Source organism: Amphiprion ocellaris, chromosome 5 (genome assembly GCF_022539595.1).
Source record: "Amphiprion ocellaris isolate individual 3 ecotype Okinawa chromosome 5, ASM2253959v1, whole genome shotgun sequence".
NCBI lineage: Eukaryota > Metazoa > Chordata > Actinopteri > Pomacentridae > Amphiprion > Amphiprion ocellaris.
Genome location: NC_072770.1, coordinates 20015048 through 20038452, shown reverse-complemented (window position 1 = coordinate 20038452; position 23405 = coordinate 20015048). Strand labels below are relative to the sequence as shown.

General features: G+C 39.3%; 1 protein-coding gene across 13 annotated transcripts in view; it reads left to right on the top strand.

Annotated features, from left to right (window-relative positions):
- Positions 1-23405, top strand: part of slc2a9l2 (solute carrier family 2 member 9, like 2) — a 166101-nt gene that overhangs the window by 16591 nt on the left and 126105 nt on the right. For 7 of the 13 annotated variants that reach the window (XR_008601684.1, XR_008601685.1, XR_008601683.1 and 4 more), the window contains 4 exons: positions 3339-3440; positions 10362-10522; positions 15752-15876; positions 17034-17179. Coding sequence is in view for 10 of the 13 variants with exons in the window: in XM_055010570.1 (XP_054866545.1) it covers positions 3339-3440; positions 10362-10522; positions 15752-15876; positions 17034-17179 (534 nt within the window). In the remaining 3 variants the exon portion in view is untranslated. Of the gene's footprint in view, positions 1-399; positions 596-2597; positions 2737-3338; positions 3441-10361; positions 10523-15751; positions 15877-17033; positions 17180-23405 lie in introns of all 13 variants that reach the window. The other 6 variants (XM_055010565.1, XM_055010564.1, XM_055010567.1 and 3 more) reach the window with 4 other exon arrangements.

Genomic DNA, 23405 nt, shown 5'->3' with positions numbered 1-23405 from the left:
TCATATCTGTGCTGGACGTTTTCAGTGTTTTCTGCTCAGCATGCTTGACATAGGCCGCATTTTGAAGACCACATCCATTAGGTTTAGAAGTTGAAGCTGAACATTGGTGAACGAGGTCGTGGTGGCCATTGGACAGTTTGGCCACTACAGGACAGACAGTGTTTCTAATGCCGATGCTGACTGGGACAAGACAAACTTAGTCAGGAGGTTAATTGACCGGCTTGAAATCAGACATGACTCTCACAGTTCTTGTGATCATTTCTTAGTTTAGCTCAAAAACGTTCATCATGTCTTCTTGTTGATACTTTAGTTTCAGATTCTTTTGTTCAGACATTAGGTGAATGGATAGATGTTTTTACCTTGCTTGACAGTTTCGGCGAACACTCTCTCCTTCCTCAGAAGCGTCTCACTGACAGCGTGACGTGTCAGTCGGCAGATTTTGACAGCCGGCATTTGTGGCACGCCCAGTAGAGTTGCCAGATGCGCCGGACCAACCACACCCACGCCGTAATGGCATGTCGTGGTGAGCCCAACGGACCCGACCATCCCACCAGGCATGCCACATCCCCCACCGTCCTATTTCCTCTGGAGTATGGTAAGAAAATAACACAGGAAGCATACGATCACCTCATACCAACAGCAAGCATCACCCCCCCGAATATACAGTACACCAAAAATCCACAAAAAAGACTCCCCTCTACGACCCATAGTAGACAGCATAGACTTGCATGGTATCTCGTAAATGACATTGCACCTATTGTTCTGCTCGATATTGTCTTTTGGGTGCACTAGTAGTTGTCTAAGTTTTGTGTGTGGTTTTACGGCGGTGCCTATGTTGTGTTTTTTCATGGTTCGTTGGATGGGTTCTGTGATCCCCCAGATATACGGTAATGTGACTATGGTTTTATTGTTGTCGTGTGTGTCTCGTGCCTGTTTTATTTTTTGCTGTTTCTTTGCTTTCTGTTTGTTTTTTACCTGTTGTATTCCTTTATTGATGGCCCACCTGGGGTACTGGCAGCGTGTGAGTGCCTGTTGAATGTGTTGCTGCTCCTGTCGTCTGTCCTGTTCTTCTGTGATGATGGCGGTCCGTTCTTATAATGTTCTGACTGCTGAGAGTTTGTGTGTTGTTGGATGTTCTGAAGTCCAAAGCAGGTATTGGTCTGTGTGGGTGGGCTTTTTGTAAACTGTGATTTTCATGCTGCCGTCGTCCTTGTGGTGGATGTTTATGTCCAAAAATGCCAGTGTTTTATTGTGCTCCTCCTCATGTGTAAATTTGATGTTCCCTGTGGTGTCGATGGTGTTGAGGTGGTCTGTAAGGGGTTGTGTGTATCCAGTTTTAACTTTTTCCAATATGTCGTCCACGTAACGTTTCCAGAGGGTGGGTTTGAGAGGTGGTGGTGCTGTGGTGATGGCTCTTTGTTCCAGGTCCTCCATGAAAAAACTGCTCATTATGGCGGAGAGACGGTCTCCCATGGCGAATCCCTCTTTTTGGCTGTAGATGATGTTGTTGAATTGGAAATAAGTGGACTTGGCAGTGAACTGTAATAAGTTGTAAATGTCATGAACTGTGAGATTTGTGCCTTTGTGGAGTGTTTTGTCCTTGTGTAGACGTTCCCGGACTATGTGCAGGGTGACGTCTACCGGGGTTTTGGTGAATAGGGATACTACGTCATGAGAAATGAGGATCTTGTCTGTTTCTATTGTTAGGTTGCTGAATTCTTTGGCCAGTTCTTTAGAATTTTTGCAGTGGTGTTCTGTAATTCCAATAAGGGATTTGATTATTTCTGCCAGTGCTTTGGATGGGTTGTATGTGACGGAGCCTATGCTGTCTACTATGGGTCGTAGAGGGGAGTCTTTTTTGTGGATTTTTGGTGTAACGTATATTCGGGGGGTGATGCTTGCTGTGGGTATGAGGTGATCGTATGCTTCCTGTGTAATTTTCTTACCATACTCCAGAGGAAATAGGACGGTGGGGGATGTGGCATGCCTGGTGGGATGGTCGGGTCCGTTGGGCTCACCACGACATGCCATTTCGGCATGGGCTGGTTGGTCCGGCGCATCTGGCAACTCTACTGGGCGTGCCACAAATGCCGGCTGTCAAAATCTGCCAGCTGACACGTCACGCTGTCAGTGAGACGCTTCTGAGGAAGGAGAGAGTGTTCGCCGCAACTGTCAAGCAAGGTAAAAACATCTATCCATTCACCTAATGTCTGAACAAAAGAATCTGAAACTAAAGTAAAACATTTCTTAGTTTGTGATCCTTCAACTTGGTCTCAGGAATTTGAAGACCTCCACCGTTTAGGCAACAGTTTTTACCATTCTTCAGAAATATGAGGTACTTTACAACTTCACAGAGGCACCACTGTGAGAGAATGGAGCAGGAAAGCGCTTAGCACTGTCTCATTTGGTCCAAATAATAAATACAAGGAATCCAGATGCTTTACTTCAAAATATACAAGGTGCTTAAATTGCCCCTCGCACTGCCTTTGAGCAGTGCAAAATGCCAAAGAGCATTTTCACATCTCATCATAATACAAAACAAGTACAGATCTTGTCTGCTTGTCTCAGCACTGATGCACATTAACCTGTCAAAGTAGATCACACAGACATTTGACCCCAAGCCAGCAGCTGACCTTTGGATGGAAACAGTAAGGTGCATCTGCAGCATCTTAACTTCTACCATGCAGGAAGCTGGCGCAGAGAACAGTGAGTCAGACTGCACTTATTACATATGAGGTAAGTATTAAATACCATCTCCTGGTACTTACCTGAGTAACCCACTAAACAAGTTATGTGCACTCCTGGCTATTGCATTTGCAATTACCAGATTTCAACCTTAATATTTATGAAAAACACACTGATCTCACTATCGTCATAATTAAAACGCTGAAATGAGGGGATATCTTTTGGAAGAATGGTGTTACTCCCTCTAGTAGACTTACAGAGACTTGTAGATTGAAGATTTAGTTGTTTTCCTTTATGTGGCACCTGTCTTGGCAGTTTCATAACACATCTACCTAAAGATCTTGTATAACACCAGCCTTTGTTATTTCCTGTACAAGTCTTTTATTTTCTCCTGCATGGAACAGAGCTCCACCATGAGCTCATCACAGTACTGTTTGTTTTTTTGTTTTAAGCAGTGACCTTCTCAAGCGTGAAATGAAGGGAATAACCCACTTTCCTGGCCTAAATACCTGGACTTCTATATAATGTCCTCTCTGAATTCCCTCGGTTCGGTCTGACCTTGACATTGATCAACATGGACGTGGTTTCCATTGACAAGGCCTGTGTTTGTATTACTACCATGAATGTCTGTATTGTGTTTTCTCTCTCCTTAGCAGACAGTCACGGGATGCCTCTTCAGCGCAGCCTTCTTCGGGGCCCTGGGCTCGTCTTTCCTTTATGGCTACAACCTCTCTGTGGTCAATGCTCCTGCTGTGGTGAGTCAAACTGTTTCTTGTAAGGGAGCCTGCATTGATTTCCGTTTGCACCACTAGAAATCAATATATATTCATTCAGAACGAGGTTTTTGTATTGTTATAATTGATTGAATGAGAATTTAGTGATGACACTCTTAATTGTCTGCTGTTTTGAAGTGATTGTCCGAAATGCACACATTTTATCAGGTTTTACTGACAGATACTGTTATGCTGAACCCCATTACAGGGCTGTTTTCATATATATTACTTGCTGTGTTTTTACTGGGGTGAAATAATATTCTGTTTGCCTACCACAATGTATGACATACAACATGTATCTAGGGAGATCTGTTCTGCTGGGTTAATGGTTTCACTGTTTCTCCGTTTGCACATACATTTATACATATTATGCCACATATACATACTATATAGTAGTTCTTTTTAAAGCGCCACAAAAACATGTAAACAGAGGGTCTTGTCAGTTTACATTAAGTGGCCACCTATAGGTTAGTGAAATGTGTGGTTCATATTCTATATTTAGATGTACACTTTGTTGCTCCAAAGGAGTTTCATCCCACATTCATATGAAAACAAGGACTTTTGATCTCAAAATTTTGTTCTCTCTTTTTTTTTTTTTTTGGTTGGTGCAAATACAGTGTGAGGTTTCTGTGCCTCCCTCATATTTGTTGTGGTTACATATGAAGTTTCAGACGGGTGATGAGGCCAGTGTAATTAAACTGAAACTGTCTTTACTGAGATGGCACAGCGAAGGGCCTCCAATCGAAAGAAATCTTTAGAAAAGACAGCTATGTGTATTCAGTGTTTCTTGGACCAGACGAGACTTTTTCACAGCCAGTCAATCACCCTTTGATTGTTGCAATTGAAATTGAAATTTTCAATAGCTTTTACATACCAGTCCACTTATTTGATGCCACTTTTGAATAAGGAAAAACCACTTTTTCAGAGGTCATGCTTTCCAATCTGGCCACGTGTTTGTTCAGAGGTAATAAGATACCTTGCGGATCGTTCAATTAGTATTCATACATTACAACCCTCAGCTCTGCGGTTGCCCATACAAGTGCACGGAATAATGCAGAAGACACGGAAGATGGGTTTCAGCTTTTACTGGAAAATACTGAAATAAGCATTCAATTATGTCCCTTTTGGGCCTAGAAGAGTGCCACTGGTTGTGACTGCAGCATGAGTAGGTGCTACTTCAGCTGTTTCTCCTCAGCACAAGTCTGTAGAACTGCAGGTAGAACGATAATAGAAGAGCTGGTTCTCTCAGCTCTCTCACCGACCATTGCCTTGGCTGATTGATAAAAGCTTTAACTGGGACTGTGGCTGTAGCCATGGCATGGCTTTGGCTGTCATGAGTCTAGCTGTGACACATTGATTTGTATTGTGTTTAACACTTACTGCAAACTACATGCTGGGGCAGTGAAATGACGTGGTTGGGCTGACTGAGCCATGTATTGAAGCCAGAGTACTCCTGTGCGCAGTGTGTTCAGATCTTTCTTGGTAGAACAATTCTTTCTGGTCAAATGTGAATTGGAGCAAATTAATGATGGTTATTACGTGAAAAGAAATTGGCAGAAAATTTTGTGTTTTCTATTCTTTTTTTTCTTTTCTTCACTATTTGGACAAAGTGGCAATTTCAGTGTAAAATATAAGAATACTTCACATCAGTCTTTATTATGATGTCATACTGAAATGTTTTACAGTTAGTTGCTTTATTGAGGTATAAATGTTATCACACTGCAGCGTTTTAGCTGTATGTTGTCACAGTATCAGTAGTGCATCAAGAAAGGACCCAATAGAAAAGACTGCAACCCTGTGAAATGTCACTTAAATCTCAATGGATTCAAAATTGTATCACCTTTCAAAAGCTGCAGAATCTCTAAGTTGCCAAGCAAATCATTTACTCCCACAAATAATCAAAAATGAAAGATTGTATTGCAAATACAGGCCCCAGTGTAGAAACTCAAAGCAACAAAAGTGAATACACCTGTGATCAGGTTGGGGGTGATGGTGACTCTGGGGTTAAGACATTGAGATGTTGTGGGGCTAATTCTGTGCTTTGACCCTAACTTTTTGCAAGCTGGGATACTGAAATATAGCAAATAAGGAAACAAATAAATAAATTCATAGCACACAAGTCACAAAATGTGTCATCACTGAACAAACTGAATAACCAACATGAACATGACCCCTAGAACAGTCTTAGTTTTGGACCTTTAAGCTGTGTGTATCTGCATATCTGCATCATGGCTCCAGACGGAAAAGAATTGCCACAGGAATTAAACAAATCTGATGGAAACAGACACAGGAAGATTGGTAAATGACTAAAAATATGCAAAAAAAACCCACTAGCAGCAGTAATAAGGAGGTATAGAACGAACCATAATACCACCAGTCAGAGCTGCAGTGGCTGTCCTTCTAAAATGATGCCACAGCAGTGCACTCTGAAAAGAGATGAGCATATGCTTCAGACTTGGCACAGGGATTATAAATGGACACTAGAATTTTTTGTGACAGCTCAGACAATGTGAAGGGCTCTATTAACCTCTATGGATGGTAACCAAATGGTCTGCAGCACCATATGGCAAGATTAGACTTTGCTAAAAAACTTGAAAAGAAGCCTGAAAATATTGGGAGCACATTTTTTGTTCAGATGAGGTCAAGAAAAACTTGTTTGTCTGAGATGGAGTCCAGCATGTCTGTCATGAACCCGGCCAAGTCTACCACACTGAATGCATAGTCCTGAAAGTGAAGCACACATGTTGGAGTGTGATGATATGAGGCTGCATGAGTGCAAAAGGTGTTGGAGAGATGATTACTGATGGCACCATGAAGGTGTGTGGATAAACCAAAATACTGGCTGACAGGATGACTCTCACTCTGCAAGCTTGGCAGAAAGGGAGTATTGTAGCAGGATAATGATCCAAATCACACAAGAATTTCCAAAGAAAAATAAAAGTGAAAACTATGACCTGGACAAATATGCTGCCTGAATCCAGTAGAACACCTTTGGGGTATTTTTAAGAGAAAGATAGAGCAACACAACCCCTCCAGCAAAAAGCAGCGGAAAAAAGCCTATGAAGAATGGTAGAATATCTGAGCAGAAAATGTTCAACCTCCATGCCAAGGAGGATCAAGTCTGTTATCAGAAATGAATTGGACATACAAAGTATTGATAAATTTAGAGTTTTGGATCTCAGTAAGTGTAAGAATAAGTCTATTGACTTTTGCTGCATCAGCTTCCAACAGTCAGGCCTGTATTTTTAATCTAGTAAATCTAAACTATTAGACTTACATTTTTTTTTACGTAAGAGCAAATCAATCAATCAATCAATCAATGTTTATTTCTGTAGCCCTTTACAACAGCCCAAAGGGTGACCAAAGTGCTTCACAGTAAAAAAAAACAAGAAAATTACTTAATAACAATACAGTAACTTAAAACAGGATAAACAATCACACTCGCACTCACACCTATGGGCAAATTTAGAATAATCTACAATAAATATCTGACTGTTTAACATAAAAAAATGCAGTTACTGACAGGTGACATTTAATTGTGCTGGGCTCTACTGACCTCTGTTGTCTCCTGTATGTTAAAAGTATGTGTGTGTGTGTGTGTGTGTGTGTGACCCTCAACTTATGTTGCCAGAAGCTTTCATGTTCTGAAATAGATCCAGTAAGAGGATTTTTTATTTTTTTCTTAAACCCTCTGCCATTTTTCTCAGCGGAGTCACGAGAGACCAATGCAGTCACAGAACAGTGGGGTTCTTCTTTTAATTAAATCTTCTCTCTACGAAATGAGCCTAGCAGACAGTATAATGCTAGTCATGATTGGAGAGGTGGATTCCGTTAGGAAAAGAAGGATGAAAGGGAATGAGAGGAAACCTTGCAGCTCTGACCTCTGAGTCTAATTGGTAACAATGTGATTTCCAGGATCAGTACTTGGTCTTATGTTCTGCTATACAATATTCATAGTACAGAACCATACATTTTCTCATAAATGTATGTCCATTATCTACTGTTACAGGCAAGTGACAGTGAAATACAAGTGTTCAGAAAATGCCCTCTATTAAAATTCAGCCTGCGGGTCAGAATCACAATGATCAAAAGCATCACTAGGACTAATATGTGTCAATAGGCCCCCAGTGATGCATAAAGTCCTCGGTGTTCTCACTAAGTGTCCGTTTTCTTTTAGCTATGCTTCCTTGAATTTAAAATTTTTATAAGAGGCCAATGAAGAACTCTTTTTCTTCTGCAAAACACACTCACTTCTGTTCTGTAGTAACGGCCATAGTGGTACCCAAGTGGTTTATTGTGTGTAAACACTGTACCTGAATGACCTCCCAAACGTCCCCTAAATTTCTTACCAACAGCTTATTTATGGGCAGTTAAAATTGAGTCCTCTGTATATCTTGTCTCTGTACTCAAGGCTCAGACTTTATTAGACACTAAAATGGATTGATTGTATTTTCCCCCTAAAGCGCTGACTTTTACACTGAACTATTCCGTTTGAAAATTTGAAATAGCTCACTCTTCTTTGTGCTCAGAAATACAAAACAAAATATTCCTTTGCGTTTTCATTCTTTCCTCCATTTTAATATTTCGGTTAAATAATTCCATTAATGTATAGAAATAATGGTGTTCAAGATTAAAAAACAAACAACTTTGTAGAACGTAAAAGAATGCAATAAAAGATGAAAGAATTTTGAAAAATCTACAAAGCTTGCCTTCTCAGCTCCGTAATCTGTAGCCAGGATCGTCTCTGTCTCAGCTACTGTTGCAACTAATTCTGCAGGTTATATGCATGTTAAGCCATTGCTCATTATTCATGCTCCTTCATAGTTCTGCCCACTAATGCAGTGCTGCTCTCTCTATAGGGATCCGCTCCTGCTGTATTCATACAAAATAAATCAACAAGCATCTTGTCTCTTTTATTGCATGTTTTCCAACTATGACTGTTTGTGAACTTACTGTATTATATCCTCTTAACCTGAGCTCAGCTGTAAATGAATGGCAGAAAAAGAGAGGTTGACCGTGATGTCAAAGCTTATTACAGTGCTTGCTCCATTTTACAAAGGGCTTAAACAATTCCTTTCATAACACTGCTAAAACCACAGTTATGTCTATGCAGAGGCTATGAAATAATTGAACATTCAGTCTTCGCAGTGCACAGCAGGACTTCCTCAACCGTGATCCAGATACAAATGTGAGCAAAGGAATGTAATATGAACTGTTCAAAACACTCTGAATTCTAATAACGATGCAGCTTTTAAGATATCAGGCATTAAATATGTGATTAGACACTCATTTTAGACCAGTGGCATGTATTCTGGCTGTCCGCTGAAAAAGAAGGACAATAACACTTGCTATCCACTTAATCTTAATTTGGCTTCCAATCAGTGGAGAGATGATGGGAATTTCGCCATTAGGCACCACTGGTTATTCTTCTGCAGGAATCCAATTTACCCAGCTAAAGTTCTCTTCACAAAGCAATTTTCTTGGCTTTCACTGGGTTTCTAATCAGCTTTTTTGCATGCGCACCCATGCATGGGTTCACAGGGTAACCATTGCTGTGCAGGAGGATAAAAGGGAAGATCATTATGCATAGTAATAAATCCTTGTTTCCATTTACACTTAATTATACCTTTTAAATGATATGAACTATGCAGTGTATAATCTGTATGTACTAGATGTCGCATATGACATCACAATTTTATTTAAGCATTTTAAATCTTCTGTACACAATAATGGCTGGGTAGGAAGGAGGGAAGCACAATTTAAATGATTTTTCACTTTATTTGTCCGGTAACTTTATCTTTTTGTCTACATGCAGCATATTCATTGTGCTTAGAGGAAATAATGCAGTCAGGAGCAAATTTTCGAGGAAATTCTGGAAACAAATTACTGATTGAGCCGTTTTATGTTTGTAGAGAGTGATAAAGTAGTATTTTGGTAAATGTTTACCTGTTTTACGTGAATTGGCTGACCTGCCGGTAAAGTACAGAGGAGGGTGAAAGCCATGTAGAAGCAGCGTAACAGGACACCCTCACTCCTCCTTTTCTGGTTTCCACAAAAAAAAAAAACCCAAACAATATAGAGCTCTGAAATCACATCAGATATTCTTCCGTCCAGTGCTGAGCAAAGTTGGCACTGATTATTCTTCTGCATGCCGCTTGCAAACGCAACCTAATTACTCCTGAGCCGCAGCAGACGATGATTTGGGACTATGGGAAAAGTGCCATCTCTGTTTTTAGCATCATAAGGAGCATCGCCTGTGAACATTTTCTTAATTTTTTTTTTTTTGATAAGTCACAGTTGTAAAATGAAAGATTTAAATAAAATACAAGGATGTTTTGTTTTAATGGTCTATGATAAGGACACTTCAGGCAACACTTGAGTGCTTTGAGACAATTGCAGATCATTTCAAACACTAACTACCGGTACTTAAGTAAATTCATTTTCTTAATGCAGACACTCAGTGTTCTCTCTGGTGTTACCGGATCACATTTAGAAATGTTAAGTGCTTGTAATTATGTTTAATGAGTTGAAATGAGCTTTTACAGTCACATGAAAAACTACGGTATTTGCAGAACAGTATTAGTACATGAAGGCACTAAAACTGACTTTAACTTGTAAATTGCACTACATGTTTATACACTTAAATGAGTAGGAATTACTTAATATAATTTACTACTCCTTTTCATGTTATAACTTGACAAAATTTGTCATGAAGCCAGTCTGAACAAGTAAATGTAAACCTAGATATGATGCTCTTGATATCCAATGTATGTACATTCTTATTTGCATAATGGAAGGTTGTCGTCATGAATTTTGAGATTGAAGAGCTGTTTTCACATTTGATCATGTATCTTTATGACACATTTGAAAGAAAGTCTGTCTCTTATGTCTCTTGTATTACAGTACATCAAAGCTTTCTACAATAAGACATGGATGGAGAGATATGGAGAGCATATTCCAGCAGAGACAGTCACCCTCCTCTGGTCCATCACAGTGTCCATATTTTCTATTGGAGGCCTCATTGGAGCTCTGTCTGTCTCTTTTATCATCAAAGCATTGGGAAGGTGAGTTGACTTGTATGCGTTTATAGTAACATGTTGCAGCCATTGTCCTCGGGCATGAGGATGCTGATTTTGGATGCAGCACAGACTTTAAAATATCTTGAAGTGGCCTCACATGTAGCTGGGACACAATATCAGGTCATATGGTTTAGGCCATGAAGTGGACCCAGTTTGGACGTTATTGCTTGTTCTCATGGCCATAGATATTCGCCTTAAACATTCTACTGTACAAAGTAGGAGGCCAGAAGGTGCGCTGTCATTCATTGTAATCATAGATGAACAGAATCTGACCCAGCTTACATTGGGAACCTCTTGTGGTCCTGTGAATAAGTACATGTAAAATCTCACACTGGAAAGCTACAAAAAAAAAAAAAAAAAAGCTTTCTAACATGTGGTTAACATCGTGAAGAGTGGTTTTTATTTTATCCCAAATCATGATCTTTTCTTAAATCTGACAAAGTAATTGTGGTACAGCTACTGAAAATGCAAAGAATAATGAAACTTAAGTCAAAAGATGGTACAAAAATGACTCAAAACTCCAGTCTGCTGGGTGTAAGACGGGATTTACGTCGGCCAGTGAGAGACACGTTAGTGCCGTGTCTTTGCTGTTTTTAGCCTCCGTTTAGAGTTGTCATGTAGCCTTGTGTTTTCTCTGGAATTGACCCAGGATTTTATTTTCAATCACTGTTGACAAAGAAATAGTTATCCATCTATAGACACCAAGGACAAAAATATGTGAGAAGAGATGGAGAAACTGATTTGCTTCCGAGTGAGCATTTGTGGTTAGACTACTTGTTCTGCGCTGCAAGATCCAATCTCGCTGCCACAGTGATGAATTTCTCAGGTTTCGACCCAGCTGAGTTTTTTTCACCACCTTGGCGTGGGACTGCGGAGCCGCATGTCCTCGTTCCCTCCAGGGACAAAATCACCTCAGTGCTCTGAAATGATATACGTTCAAAAGAATCTATTATCCGCTAATGATGAGGATGTCACTTTCAGAGCAGGGAGAGACTTACGAAGCTTTTATTGGGAGTCATTTCAGACAATTAGGACACCCTCAGGATTCACCTTGGATATCTCAGATGGTGATCCTCACTGTGTTGATTGGGCTAAAACATATTATTCATTCTCCTTCCATATTCTCTGCCAGGCATCTGTGGGCCAGCTGGTAGTTTTACACAGAGGCTCGCAAAGGTTGAAATTCAGATGTCAAGGAGAAGAGTTGAATATATATTAGCAGATGAGGACACACAGAGCAATCCAAGTGCTTCAAAGAGTGACCAAGTGCTTCATTAAAAGTTTGCCAGTCACGCTAAAGTTGTGATGTCTGGATATTTCATCACAGTAATATTTTTCATTATGGAGATAGGATATGAACACTACAGAAATGTGTTTACCTGAATTTTAGATTCACTAGTTGATTTAAAGGGCAAAGAGAAAAGCATCTCTCTAACAAAACAAACAGCGGGATTAAGATGCTGCTCGTGTGTGTATGTGACCGGTTTTGAAATACGGAGTGAAATTGCCATCGCTTCAGTCGCAGCCTGCTCTTGAGACAGTCCGAAGTATGTTTGTTAACCACCTCACTGCAGTGGCAAGAAATCAACACTCAAACATACTTTTTTCCTTTGACCACAGACAGTAAAACTTTTAAACTTGCAACAGCTGCTTTAAATAAATGTTCCTTAATTCATCAATAGACCAGCCAGAGTGTCCTTTTTTCTAAGACTTTGAATTCTGAGAAGAACAATGTCACACATATCAGAGCAAAGGCAGTGAAACTAACAATTTTTAAAAAGCTTGAGTTCAATGGTTAAACAAACTGGACACATAGAAAACTATAAAACCACCTTTGACAAAGCAACATGAAATATATACGCACAAAATTATATACTAAATTTCAATGTCAGTTTCTACTTGACATTCAGTCTTTTTGCCCTCTTTTCAACAAGCTAAAATGCAGTTACATCGTGTCACAAAACACATTTGTTATCATCATTGTGGTCATTTGTTCAGTTGTGGGTTGAAAGAGACATAATGTTATATACAGCATAAGCTGCTGATAGAAAATGCTTTCTAGTAGAGAAATAGGATTGTTTTTTCTGAACAAGTTTAGATATTAAATCCAAATAGTTCCTATGAAAAAGAATATTTCTGACAGTGTAGAGGAAGAAATCCCTTTTAACAGGAATAGACCTTCACCTAATACAAAATGCTTTTACTTGAGTCTTTTATTACATATCATTTATATATCACACAAACCACTGTAAATACCTAAGATTTATAACTGAAGTCTGTGTATTGCGGTAAAATATTTGAAATGCCATTTGATAATTCTATTACTATATCAAGGCTGGATAAAATCCAATTATAGTTCAAACATTTTTACATACACTACCAGTCAGAAGTATGGACACACCTCGTTTAGTGTTTTTTCTTTGTTTTCATGACTATTTACATTGTAGATTCTCACTGAAGGCATCAGAACTATGAATGAACACATATGGAATTATGTAGTAAACAAAAAAGTGTGAAATGAGTCATAACGTGTTTTATATTTTAGATTCTTCAAAGTAGTCACCCTTTGCTTTGATTACTGTTTTGCACACTCTTGGCATTCTCTGGATGAGCTTCATGAGGTAGAACCTGAAATGGTTTTCACTTCACAGGTGTGCCTTGTCAAGGTTAATTTGTGGAATTTCTTGCCTTCTTAATGGGGTTGGGACCATCAGTTGTGTTGTACAGAAGTCAGGTCGGTACACAGTTGACAGCCATATGTGACAACTCTTAGAATCTATATTATGGCAAGAACCAATCAGCTTAGTAAAGATAAATGACAGTCGATTGGTTCAGGCCTAAAAATAAAAGTAATAAAAGTATTACTTCTCCTTGCAAGGGTTTTGTTGTACAAATATTAAATATATATGTTTAAATGACATAACTTTAACATTTATATTTAAACATACAGCAACTGAAATGATGTGGAAGCGATTGTTTTAATTTTAAATGAACTAACACAAAAAATCAGAGTTTAAATCACACACATTATTAAGTTGCTGCAATTATCAAAATGATCATGTCAACCAAACTCATCAAAATGGTGTCTGTAGCTTAATCGAATTATCTGTAAATTAGAATACTTTTTTTTAATCTTGCAACCATGTATTTAATTAACTGTTGGGATTATTTCCCTTAAATGACTTTCTAGAGTGTAGATTATCGTTTGCATATTATAAGAAGAAACTTAACTACTGCAGATGTGCAATGTGAAATATATTGTGAATGTTAATGTTAAGTCAACAGCTTCAAGTAATCTGAAGAAACTTTCACTTTTAAACCTGTTGTGAGCACATTTTATTACATTGTAAGTTTTATCTGGCTTTTAGATTTCTTCTGTATACACTTGAGCTGGTTTTAAACAATACAGTCACACAGAACATAACAATGAGTAAGTCCATGACCATTCTCAAATAAAAACAGGAAGAAGAAAAAAAAAACATAGTAACTTTTGTACATGATTTCTCATGAATACTTTTGGACCTTGAGGAGGGAGGAGATGTTCACTCAACAAACAGGATGAATGTCACACCTTTGTGAGGTTTCCAAGGGTAATTTAGGTGTTGAAATGAAGTCAGGTTTTAACTGCAGTTCTTGATATTTACCAGGTTACTGTAGGTTTTAGTCACACAGGTCAATGAGTAAGCTGCTGCAAAGTGTAAACATGAAACTCTGACATAAATGCCACTGTGTGTTCCTGTTGTGAAACACTGTGCACACATGCAGGGAAACTGGACCTACTGTAAATGGAGAACTTTTTTTTTCTTTCACAATATATTTATTGGATTTTCAGATTTTAACTCAATAACAGAAATGAAAACACAAACATCACTAATAAGAACAGACAGCTCAGCTTACCAATGTGTACCATATATACATATAGATACTTATACGTGAACCCATATACACACACATACATAAATAAGAGGTCACAGGAAACAGACCACACCCACATACAAATTATTATTATTATTACTATTTATAAAGTGTTACGGGTCAGACAATTCCTTGTACGACAATAGATGAAAGCTGTGGTCCAGGATAGTCTAGGTAAGGCTGCAAGACTTTATAGAATTGCCCTGTTTTGCTGTGTACAAAATTTGTAAGATAGTCCAAAGGAAGCAACTCATAAACAGCCTTGTATAAGCTCTTAAGACCAGGGGCATTGTCACTAGTCCATTGCAATAGTATGACTTTCCTAGCAGCAAAGGTACAAATGTTATATAACCTTCTGCCAGCTGCAGTTTTTATATTCCTACTTGAAGACCCAAAGTCAGAGACATCGGATCCATGTCTAAATCTCTGTCAAATGTCTTTTGCATTTTACAAAGTATATCAGACCAATATTTTTGTAATTTGTAACATGACCACAGGCAGTGGGTTAAGGTGCCTATTTCGGTTTTACATTTGAGACACAAAGGAGACAGTAAAGAATCAAATAAATGCGATTTAGGCATATAAATATTGTATGTAAAATTTTAATTTGGATTGGCTTAGTTTGAGTACAGATAGATATCTTTTTGAAGTGGAGAACTTTAATGTTTATCCTGGCACACTTTCCAAATGTATTGACGTGTTGTTGGCCTTTTGATGGAGACATCTTTGAAAATTGCTTGAATGTATTGTTAGTTTTAGTCTCTGTGGAATAGAAGCCCAGATCCAGTCTGGCCTTCAGGTCTTTGAACAAACTGTGTTTATAGACTGCATCCTTATGTGTAGCTCCTGACCAGTGGGTGATAATCAAACGATCTCAGGGTTTCATGCACCATCCAATTTTTCTCAGTATGTAAAAATACATTTGAAATGATCCTACACTCATTGTCAGACTCCTGTATAGAACAGTTTTTTATGCTTTGCTGGCCCTGAAAAATTGTATACATCCATTCCCCTCGTTATCTTCTTGAAGCCACAAAGACCACTTTCAATTACTCTCATTTGAAAAGGCTCTTTACAATATGCTCACCTCTGGTCTTTTTTTTGTTGCTCCAGAACACCTTGCTGAAATGCTTTGACACAACCTGTGACCCTGCTGTAAATGTTTTGACAAACTGAATGTAAAAGACAACCTTTGAAATAGATTGGGATTTGCAGATAAGGTATTTATCATGCATGTATGGTTGCTGCTCTCCGAAGTTTTATAAGTAACATTTTCCAAATTGTGTTCTTTCTCTTTAGAAAGGGAACCTTGCTGCTGAATAACGGCTTTGCTGTAATAGCTGCTCTGCTGCTGTCCTTGGGGGAGAAGTCAAGATCTTTTGAGATGCTCATCATTGGTCGCCTCATTATGGGGGTGGACTCTGGTATGTGTTTCATGTACTATCCCAGAAAAGCTTTTATGCTGAGTTCCTGAGCACCACATCAGAGAAACACAAGTAATTCCTTAGAAAATGCTCTTATTTTTATCTACAACTTCAAATATGATCAAGGTTTCCAACTTGATTTCTGAAGAGCTTTGTTGAGCAAAGGCTGTTTCCTCCTGCAAAAATAGCTAGAAAGGTTGCGAGTCATACAGATGAATAGAATTTTGATTTGAAACCACTCCAAGGAAATGAAAAAAATCTATTATAGTTGGCAGAGATCAGTTTGCTTGTCAAATCTGAATTCACTGGTGATCATTAAGCATCAAAGCTTTAATTATTTTTCCTCCTCAGTGCTCATCTCCACCTATAGATTAAGAGCTGAACATCAGCTTTTAAGCACAAATTCTAGGGAGATCAGATCAGAAAAGAACAAGAAATTTTCATGCAGAAATTTGAAATCTGCAAGTGAAACACACTTATTTTCCACATCTGATGAGTACATAACATGTGGCACTTGAATCCTCCGGCAAGTCTATGATCTTAAAACTAAAGTACATCTCAATATTGGTAACAGACTCTCATTATAGGTGCTTAACACTGCATTTTCCTCAATTATTGAAGTCCTACGTGGGAAAACAGACCGTGGAACAGTAGACAGAGCAGATATCGGTGCATCAATACCTATGAAATGTGTGCTTCCAGAAAAAAATACTTTCACTGAAGAGCACGATCACTTGTTTAAAATTTGTAGAGTGTGGAAATTGATTTGTGCCAAAGCTGTCTGAGAATAAAATGTTCTATCAGTGCTGACCATTTCTAATACACAGACCACCTATATATGTACCCGTGACAATGACCCACAGTGAGCTGTGAAATGTGGCCAGATGCTTGATGCTGTCGGTGCAGTGGAGGCTTTTGGTCTGTCTGTGCTTGTGCATTTCTGTGGTAAAGCAAAACCGACTAAGATAAAGAATCAGAAAGTACGAAAGTTACAAACGGCTGAAGGCTAAAGATAAAAGACTAAAACCATGTGTCCAAACATATTAGCTGTTAGCTTCTTTTTTCAATGGATAGAAGTGTGTTCAGGCCACATAAAGATGATTCTGTTGTGTGTCCTTCCCAGATTTTAATATATTATGTATATATTTTCCTGACAGGTATAGCTCTCAGTGCCCTCCCTATGTACCTGGGAGAGATTTCCCCGAGACACATCAGAGGCTCCATCGGCCAGTTCAACTCCATCCTGATCTGCTTAGGAGTGTTCGCAGGACAAGTGCTGGGGCTGCCTGAGCTGCTGGGTCAGGTCAGTGCACTATGAAACTATGAAAATATGGAGGTATAGAGTATATATCACGTTGCTCTTGTGCACAGTTGTTTATTGAAAGGATGTTTTAGACGCTGAAGTGCAATTGTTGCTTTTGTTAGAAAGTAGAATTTGGGACAACAAAGTGAAGCATGAGATGAGTAAATGACAACATGGTCACCTCCACAGTTTTCACTCCACTGTTTGTGGAGAAGATTTATTGCCTTTGCATGTCTAGAGAGAATGTATCATTTTCTTCTCTTGACATTCATAATATTTAAGCTTGCTTTGGAGGCACTGTCCAGCAGTCATATGGGAATTGCATCTCTCAAGGTGTTTCTATAAGCAACCAGAGAGTGAGACCAATAATATGTGAGCCTTTCATGACTTTGATGATGTGATGACTAATTGAAATACAGCTCTCAACATCTGCTGGCATAGACACCTGTCACTTGTTCAATTTCCATCTGATAGAAGATAAAACAAGAGGCCTCATATATCTGGATGTCATCTGCCTTCCCATCATTAGAAGAAAACATCAATAACAAAGTTGAGAACCACTTCAGCGGGATTTTTTTATCTTTCACCTCAAACCAAGAGTATACCTTTACAAAAACTGGGGATCTATAATTATAGATGTGTTTTGACACCAGTGGCCCTGAAAATAGTCAAATATGCCAAGTGTAATTCAAACACTGAAGAGCTACACACTGCAAGACATCCAGTTGGGCTCTGGAAAATACAGGTTTAAGCTTGAGGCTATGAGTGTCATTCATCCAGCCACTGATAGTGTCAAGATGAAATGAACCTGGACTATCCGGCTGCTGGGGAGTCTCTGGCATTTCGATGTTGAAACCAGAAACAAACAAAAAATCCTCCACAATTGCGTGACAATGACAGTGCTATGAATGATGTGAAAATAAGCTGTGGACGTTTATTTGCAGAAGCTGTTAACAGAAAGGACAAAGGGAGCACCAGGGACCAGATGCATAAGAGTCTACTGATTTATCACTAAAGCTGTGCATATGCGCAAAGCTGAATGTATGCATGCGCGCACACTCTGTCGGATTTAAGTCTTTATTCTATTCCCTTGGGGACACACCCAAGGACAGCTACAGACACCATGGACTTGCTTTATAGTCCACTGGTAGGATTCTGTTGCATACATGCACAGCAGGCCTTGTAGTGTAGTGGACATATGGAATTCATGGGGAGATCATGAAATTTACATCACGTGAAACCTAGCGAAGCCTTGCGTGCTCAGAAAATGTAATACTGGCTTTTGAATCTGTGCTTCTGCAGGGTTTTGTGTGATAAATGTGAATCACTATTTAACTGAACACGTGTACGTGCCTGACCTCCATTCCCACGTAGCCATTTATGTGGCCTGGGCTGAAAATCCAGTCCACAGTTAATTACCTGAATGCATATCGATATGTTTGCTTACCTCTAGTATCCCAGCCATTTAATGAAAAGTAATCACAGCTGTAGTTTAGTGTGTTGTTTGCTCCAAAATGCAAGATAAAATATTATACGTCACACAGGGAAATACATCTCCAACAAAGGATTGACACAAGGTGTGATTAAAGAGTTCAAAGTCAGCTCCTACAAACAATGAAACCTTTATGTGATTTAAATTTTGTCACCATTTTCCTCAAAGTAGTCCCTTTGTGCAGTGATACACTGCTCCCAGCCCTCCTGCCACACATGGAACGCTCTCTATAAGCATGTCAAGCATGATCAGTGAGCATTCCACTTAAATTCCAATTTTGAGTCAAGAAAGGAGTTGCAAGGAATGACATCTAGCAAGTAGTGCAGGTGGAAAGCGGCGATTGTGTTGGTGAGGCCAAAAAACTAGCATATTTTGAGAATCTTGATGGAGCTCCCAGTTGCCATAGTGCCACTGGCGAAGTCGTTTGCAACAAATATTCTAACTCAGATGCTTCAGGACATTACAATGGAACTCTGCATTGACAGTCTGAGAAATGTAGAAGAAAAGGACTGCTGTCTTCATGGTACACTCTTGATCAGATGCACCTTCTGTAGTCTTAGTCTTCAGTCTGCTTTTCCACTGTAAAGACTGCTGTTTGGTCTCTGAGTCATAGCTGTACATCCAGTTTTCTTCACCGCGGGTGTTTTGGGTTGTTCCAGGACCATTGCTGCTTCTGTAGGTCCATAGTGAAATCACAAATGTCTGCATGTGATCACAAAACGCCTCATCGTCACTGCTTTTACCTCTTGCATGCTTATGATCATGCCATAGACTGCCTGGACAAACCATATTCTGTTATTTAAACTCTCTTACTTTAACCGTTTGCAATATGATAAGCAGCAAAATCTAAGAGTACAGATACCATGTTAGCGTGAAGTTTTTATACGTAGACATCCTCCTCTTTCCCAGGTTGGTTCAGTGCAGGACTGTTGCACCTTTTTCCCCCCTTACCGGTCTGTGTGTTAGGTATGAGATGAAATGGGGAGCATTGTTGCGTCTTCAAGCAGGGGTAGAGAGCTACATCAATGTCTGAAAGGCAAGTTAGCATGACGAACACACAGCTTCATAAATGGGCTACCTTTGTGGTACTCAAATGGCTTTACAGTGTGTTTCTCTTTGACTCATGCAAACAGCGATCGCAACAGTTGCTTGCCTACCATCTGGAGCAACTTTGGGTTCAGTGTCTTGCCCGAGCACACTTTCACGTGGAGGGACACCAGATTGAACCGCCAACCTTGCGATCAGTGGACAGAACGCCCCAAGACACCTACATTGTTGTGTTACATGCCTCTGACTCCTGAACACTTGCATGCTACCTGAACACACACTGAGGTGGCAGTATGCTAGGATGTTTGGTTCCGTTTGAAAGAGCTTAAAATGAGGAGTTCCTCTTAGCAGCATCAAAGCGGAATCTGTAAGTGCTCAATTGTGCATCTGATTCCAGCTGTTTGTTCCTGACAGCAACACTCTCCTTTTCCTCCCTTCTCCAATACAGCCTAGAGTGGTCGCTGCATCCTCAATGTCTAATCAGTTACCTTAAATGTTATAAAGTCATCTGGACAACCCTCTGGTTTCACACCAATTCACAACTTAAATCTTATTATGCCGTTGACTGGTGTGTCTGCTTGTAATCTCAGTGACTCTTATGTGACACTGAGGTGTGAATTAGTCACAAAATATCACAGACTTTCCATTAGTCAGTGGGCTTGCTGAGGTCTCATGAAAGAGTAGCAGAACTTCAGTCCTACAGCTTCAATGCAGCAGATAGTTTCATTCTGACCTGACTTTCAATTTGCGCTTATGTTGGATAAAGTTCCTCCTCTGCTCACATGTAATTATCTCTCGTCACTTTCTCAAGCCGGTGGACGACCCTGGGCCCATGAGCAATGTTCTCCACGGCCACCTCAGTAATAAACTCACGTTTTTACCCTTCACAGTAGGCGATTGGTTCTGTCTGCCCCTTATTTCAGTTAGATCAGCAGGAATTGTCAGTCACACCTAGTTAACCCCAGAGGAAATGTTATCTACTTTACCCCTCCTTATTGCACACAGGTTTAGCCATGAAGACTTGACCTGCTGCTGAAGCATTTTCACTACAGGGATGCATTTGTCATCTGTGCACTTGATTATTTATGTGCTGGATTTTCAGTTTATCTTTTAGGGCTGAAAACAGACATTAGCCTAAGGCACATAAGTATTGAAAGCCAAAGTCAGCTGTGCGATGTGAACAGAAAGCCAAAAATTTAAAGAGAACTACTCCTGGCACATTCTGACTTTAGATCACCGCTCACTTCAGGCTCTGTATTTAAAAATTAATGATGGAATACGAGTCCCTTAAATTTTCCTTTTAAATAAATGATAAATTCACATAAATATATGATAATATCAGAAAATAGTGACATATTTAAAGTAAAACTGTTTGTGTTTTCCATGTAAAGGTAGACTATTTGCCCCCATAAATGGAGACAGGGAAAACAGTAAATAACATTTATTTGGAAGAAAGCTCAAGTGTGAAAAAACCCATTCATAACTGTAAACTTATATTAATCTAATGCTGTCAGACTTCATCACAGTTGATTTGTGCAGGTCCACACATTAACATAGTAGTAAATCTAGATTTATAATGCATTGTTTTAAAAGCCATTTCCATTAACACTGTATGCAAATGGGACTTATTTTTATGTTTCCTGCTTTGTCATTAAATGAAGTTGAAATTGCTAATACAAGTACTGCAAAGAAAAATCCCAAAAGTTTAAGAAAACACGGCACTGATCTGCTCTTCTTAATTGTGCAGTGAATAACTGAATGTGATCATAAAGGCAACAGCTGTTTCTGAGTACATACAGACATGCACTGGCTTGAAACTACATAGCATCTGGGCTCGTCTGCGCAATTGTTTGCATATGACGGCGTACTTCAAAGCCACAGATAACTAGACTGCATATGCATCTTTATTTGTGTGGAGCTAATCCTTTGTGCTGTAACCTATGTGCATGGTGCACATTTCCAGCTGTGCGTTTGCCGTCATTCCAACAATGAGGGTATAAGAGCCAAAGATATTTCCAAGCCAGAGAATTTTGGATGAAGCTTCCATTTACATAATTTCTATGGATCCATGCCCATCCTGAATGAACGCATGACTATTGTTGTGATTAATCTGTTTTCTGTGAGCCTCTTGTGTTCTTTCCATGGTTGTTCTTTGGATGTAATTCGGTGGAGCGGAACAATATGATGTGCTTCTATGCCATGTTTCACATTTTGGATTTAAAAAATGATACTTGAATCTTTCCATAAAAGAAAGTACACATTTTACCACAGCAAATTCATTCCACGTTAAATTACTGTGTATTTTCACTTTTGCTATCATAAAGTGAAAAAAAAAAAGGGTCGTATTTGGATTTTGCTGTATGTTTCTATGTGAATGTCCTTGTTTTCCCTTGTTTTCCTCCTCTGTTATTCTGCACTGACATTTACACATTGGTGTAGTGCAGCAGGAGCTTATTTTTAATTTATAAGTATTGATTAGATGCGTTTGTCACTTTAACCTGCAGACCACCTTCATAAATATCATATGGGGCTATGTGTCTTCATGCAACCCCTGTTATCTTTTCCGTGACAACCTTCATGCTTGTCTTGTCATTTTACAAGAGCATCTCTGACGTGTGTGACATAGCTGCTGCTAATGCCTTGCCATGGTCCGTACCACTGTTTGCTTATGAGACTAACAGGTTTCCTCTCAGCGGGAGCTTCTGTTAATGGGAGCTGATCTAAGGTGTCACTTGTCGAAGAGTGCAAAATGGCGATATGCTTTGACAAATAATAATTAATCTTGCCTTCATGTTTGGCCACTGACCTTCTCCCAGTAGAGACACGTGTTTATTTCGGCATTACGGCAGATACAGGCTTTTAGCCAGTCTGCTACTGAGCACTCATGAGATCCTGAAGCCATCAGCATTCCTCAAACACAGCTAAGGTTAGATTCGGTGGCCTTAATGAGCTCTTATCTAGACTGTGTATTCTCCATCACATCCGTGTGTGGCTTCAGAGGGCCGTGTAAATGGGCCAAAGTATTGACTGAGTGTTGTTGTGGGGAATGCTGGTCTAGTGCATGTCAGGCTAGATGGTTGTCACACTGTGTGTCAGACAGTGGAGCAGTGTAGTGTTGGTATGGTGTGTGCACTGTGTGCGCATCATTTAAAGTCTTTGCTGTTGGATTTTACAGTGCACAGTATATAACGCATCTATTTATCTATCAACCTGAAACAACCATTGAAACAAGAGTTGCCGAGTATTTATTGTTGTGCAGAATGAGTCTAAGGCATATACTTCTCCTACGGAGTAAACAGACAAGTGCAGAAGGGCTCGTTCAGATACAGTTTCAGGGTTGTTTCTTTTATATATGTTAGTAGTATGTTTTCCTTTGTTGTAATCTCCATTTTGAACTTCACAGAAGTTGAATTAAACAGTCAATTGGCTTGATGCACACGTCCACACTAGCTGTTACTGAGAATTGTTGGGTGTGTGCAGCAGCTCCTCTGTTGATTTACTGTGATGTTTACAGGGGGGTTGGACGATCAGTTTAAATCCAACAAGCTGATATATTTGCAGAGATTCAGATTGCTTCAAATCAGTGGTTCCCATTAATTGATTGATTTATTTTTCTTATTTTTCTTATTTTGTCTTGTTTAAAAATAGATCTGCACATCACTCACTCTTTCATTTGCGACTGACCTG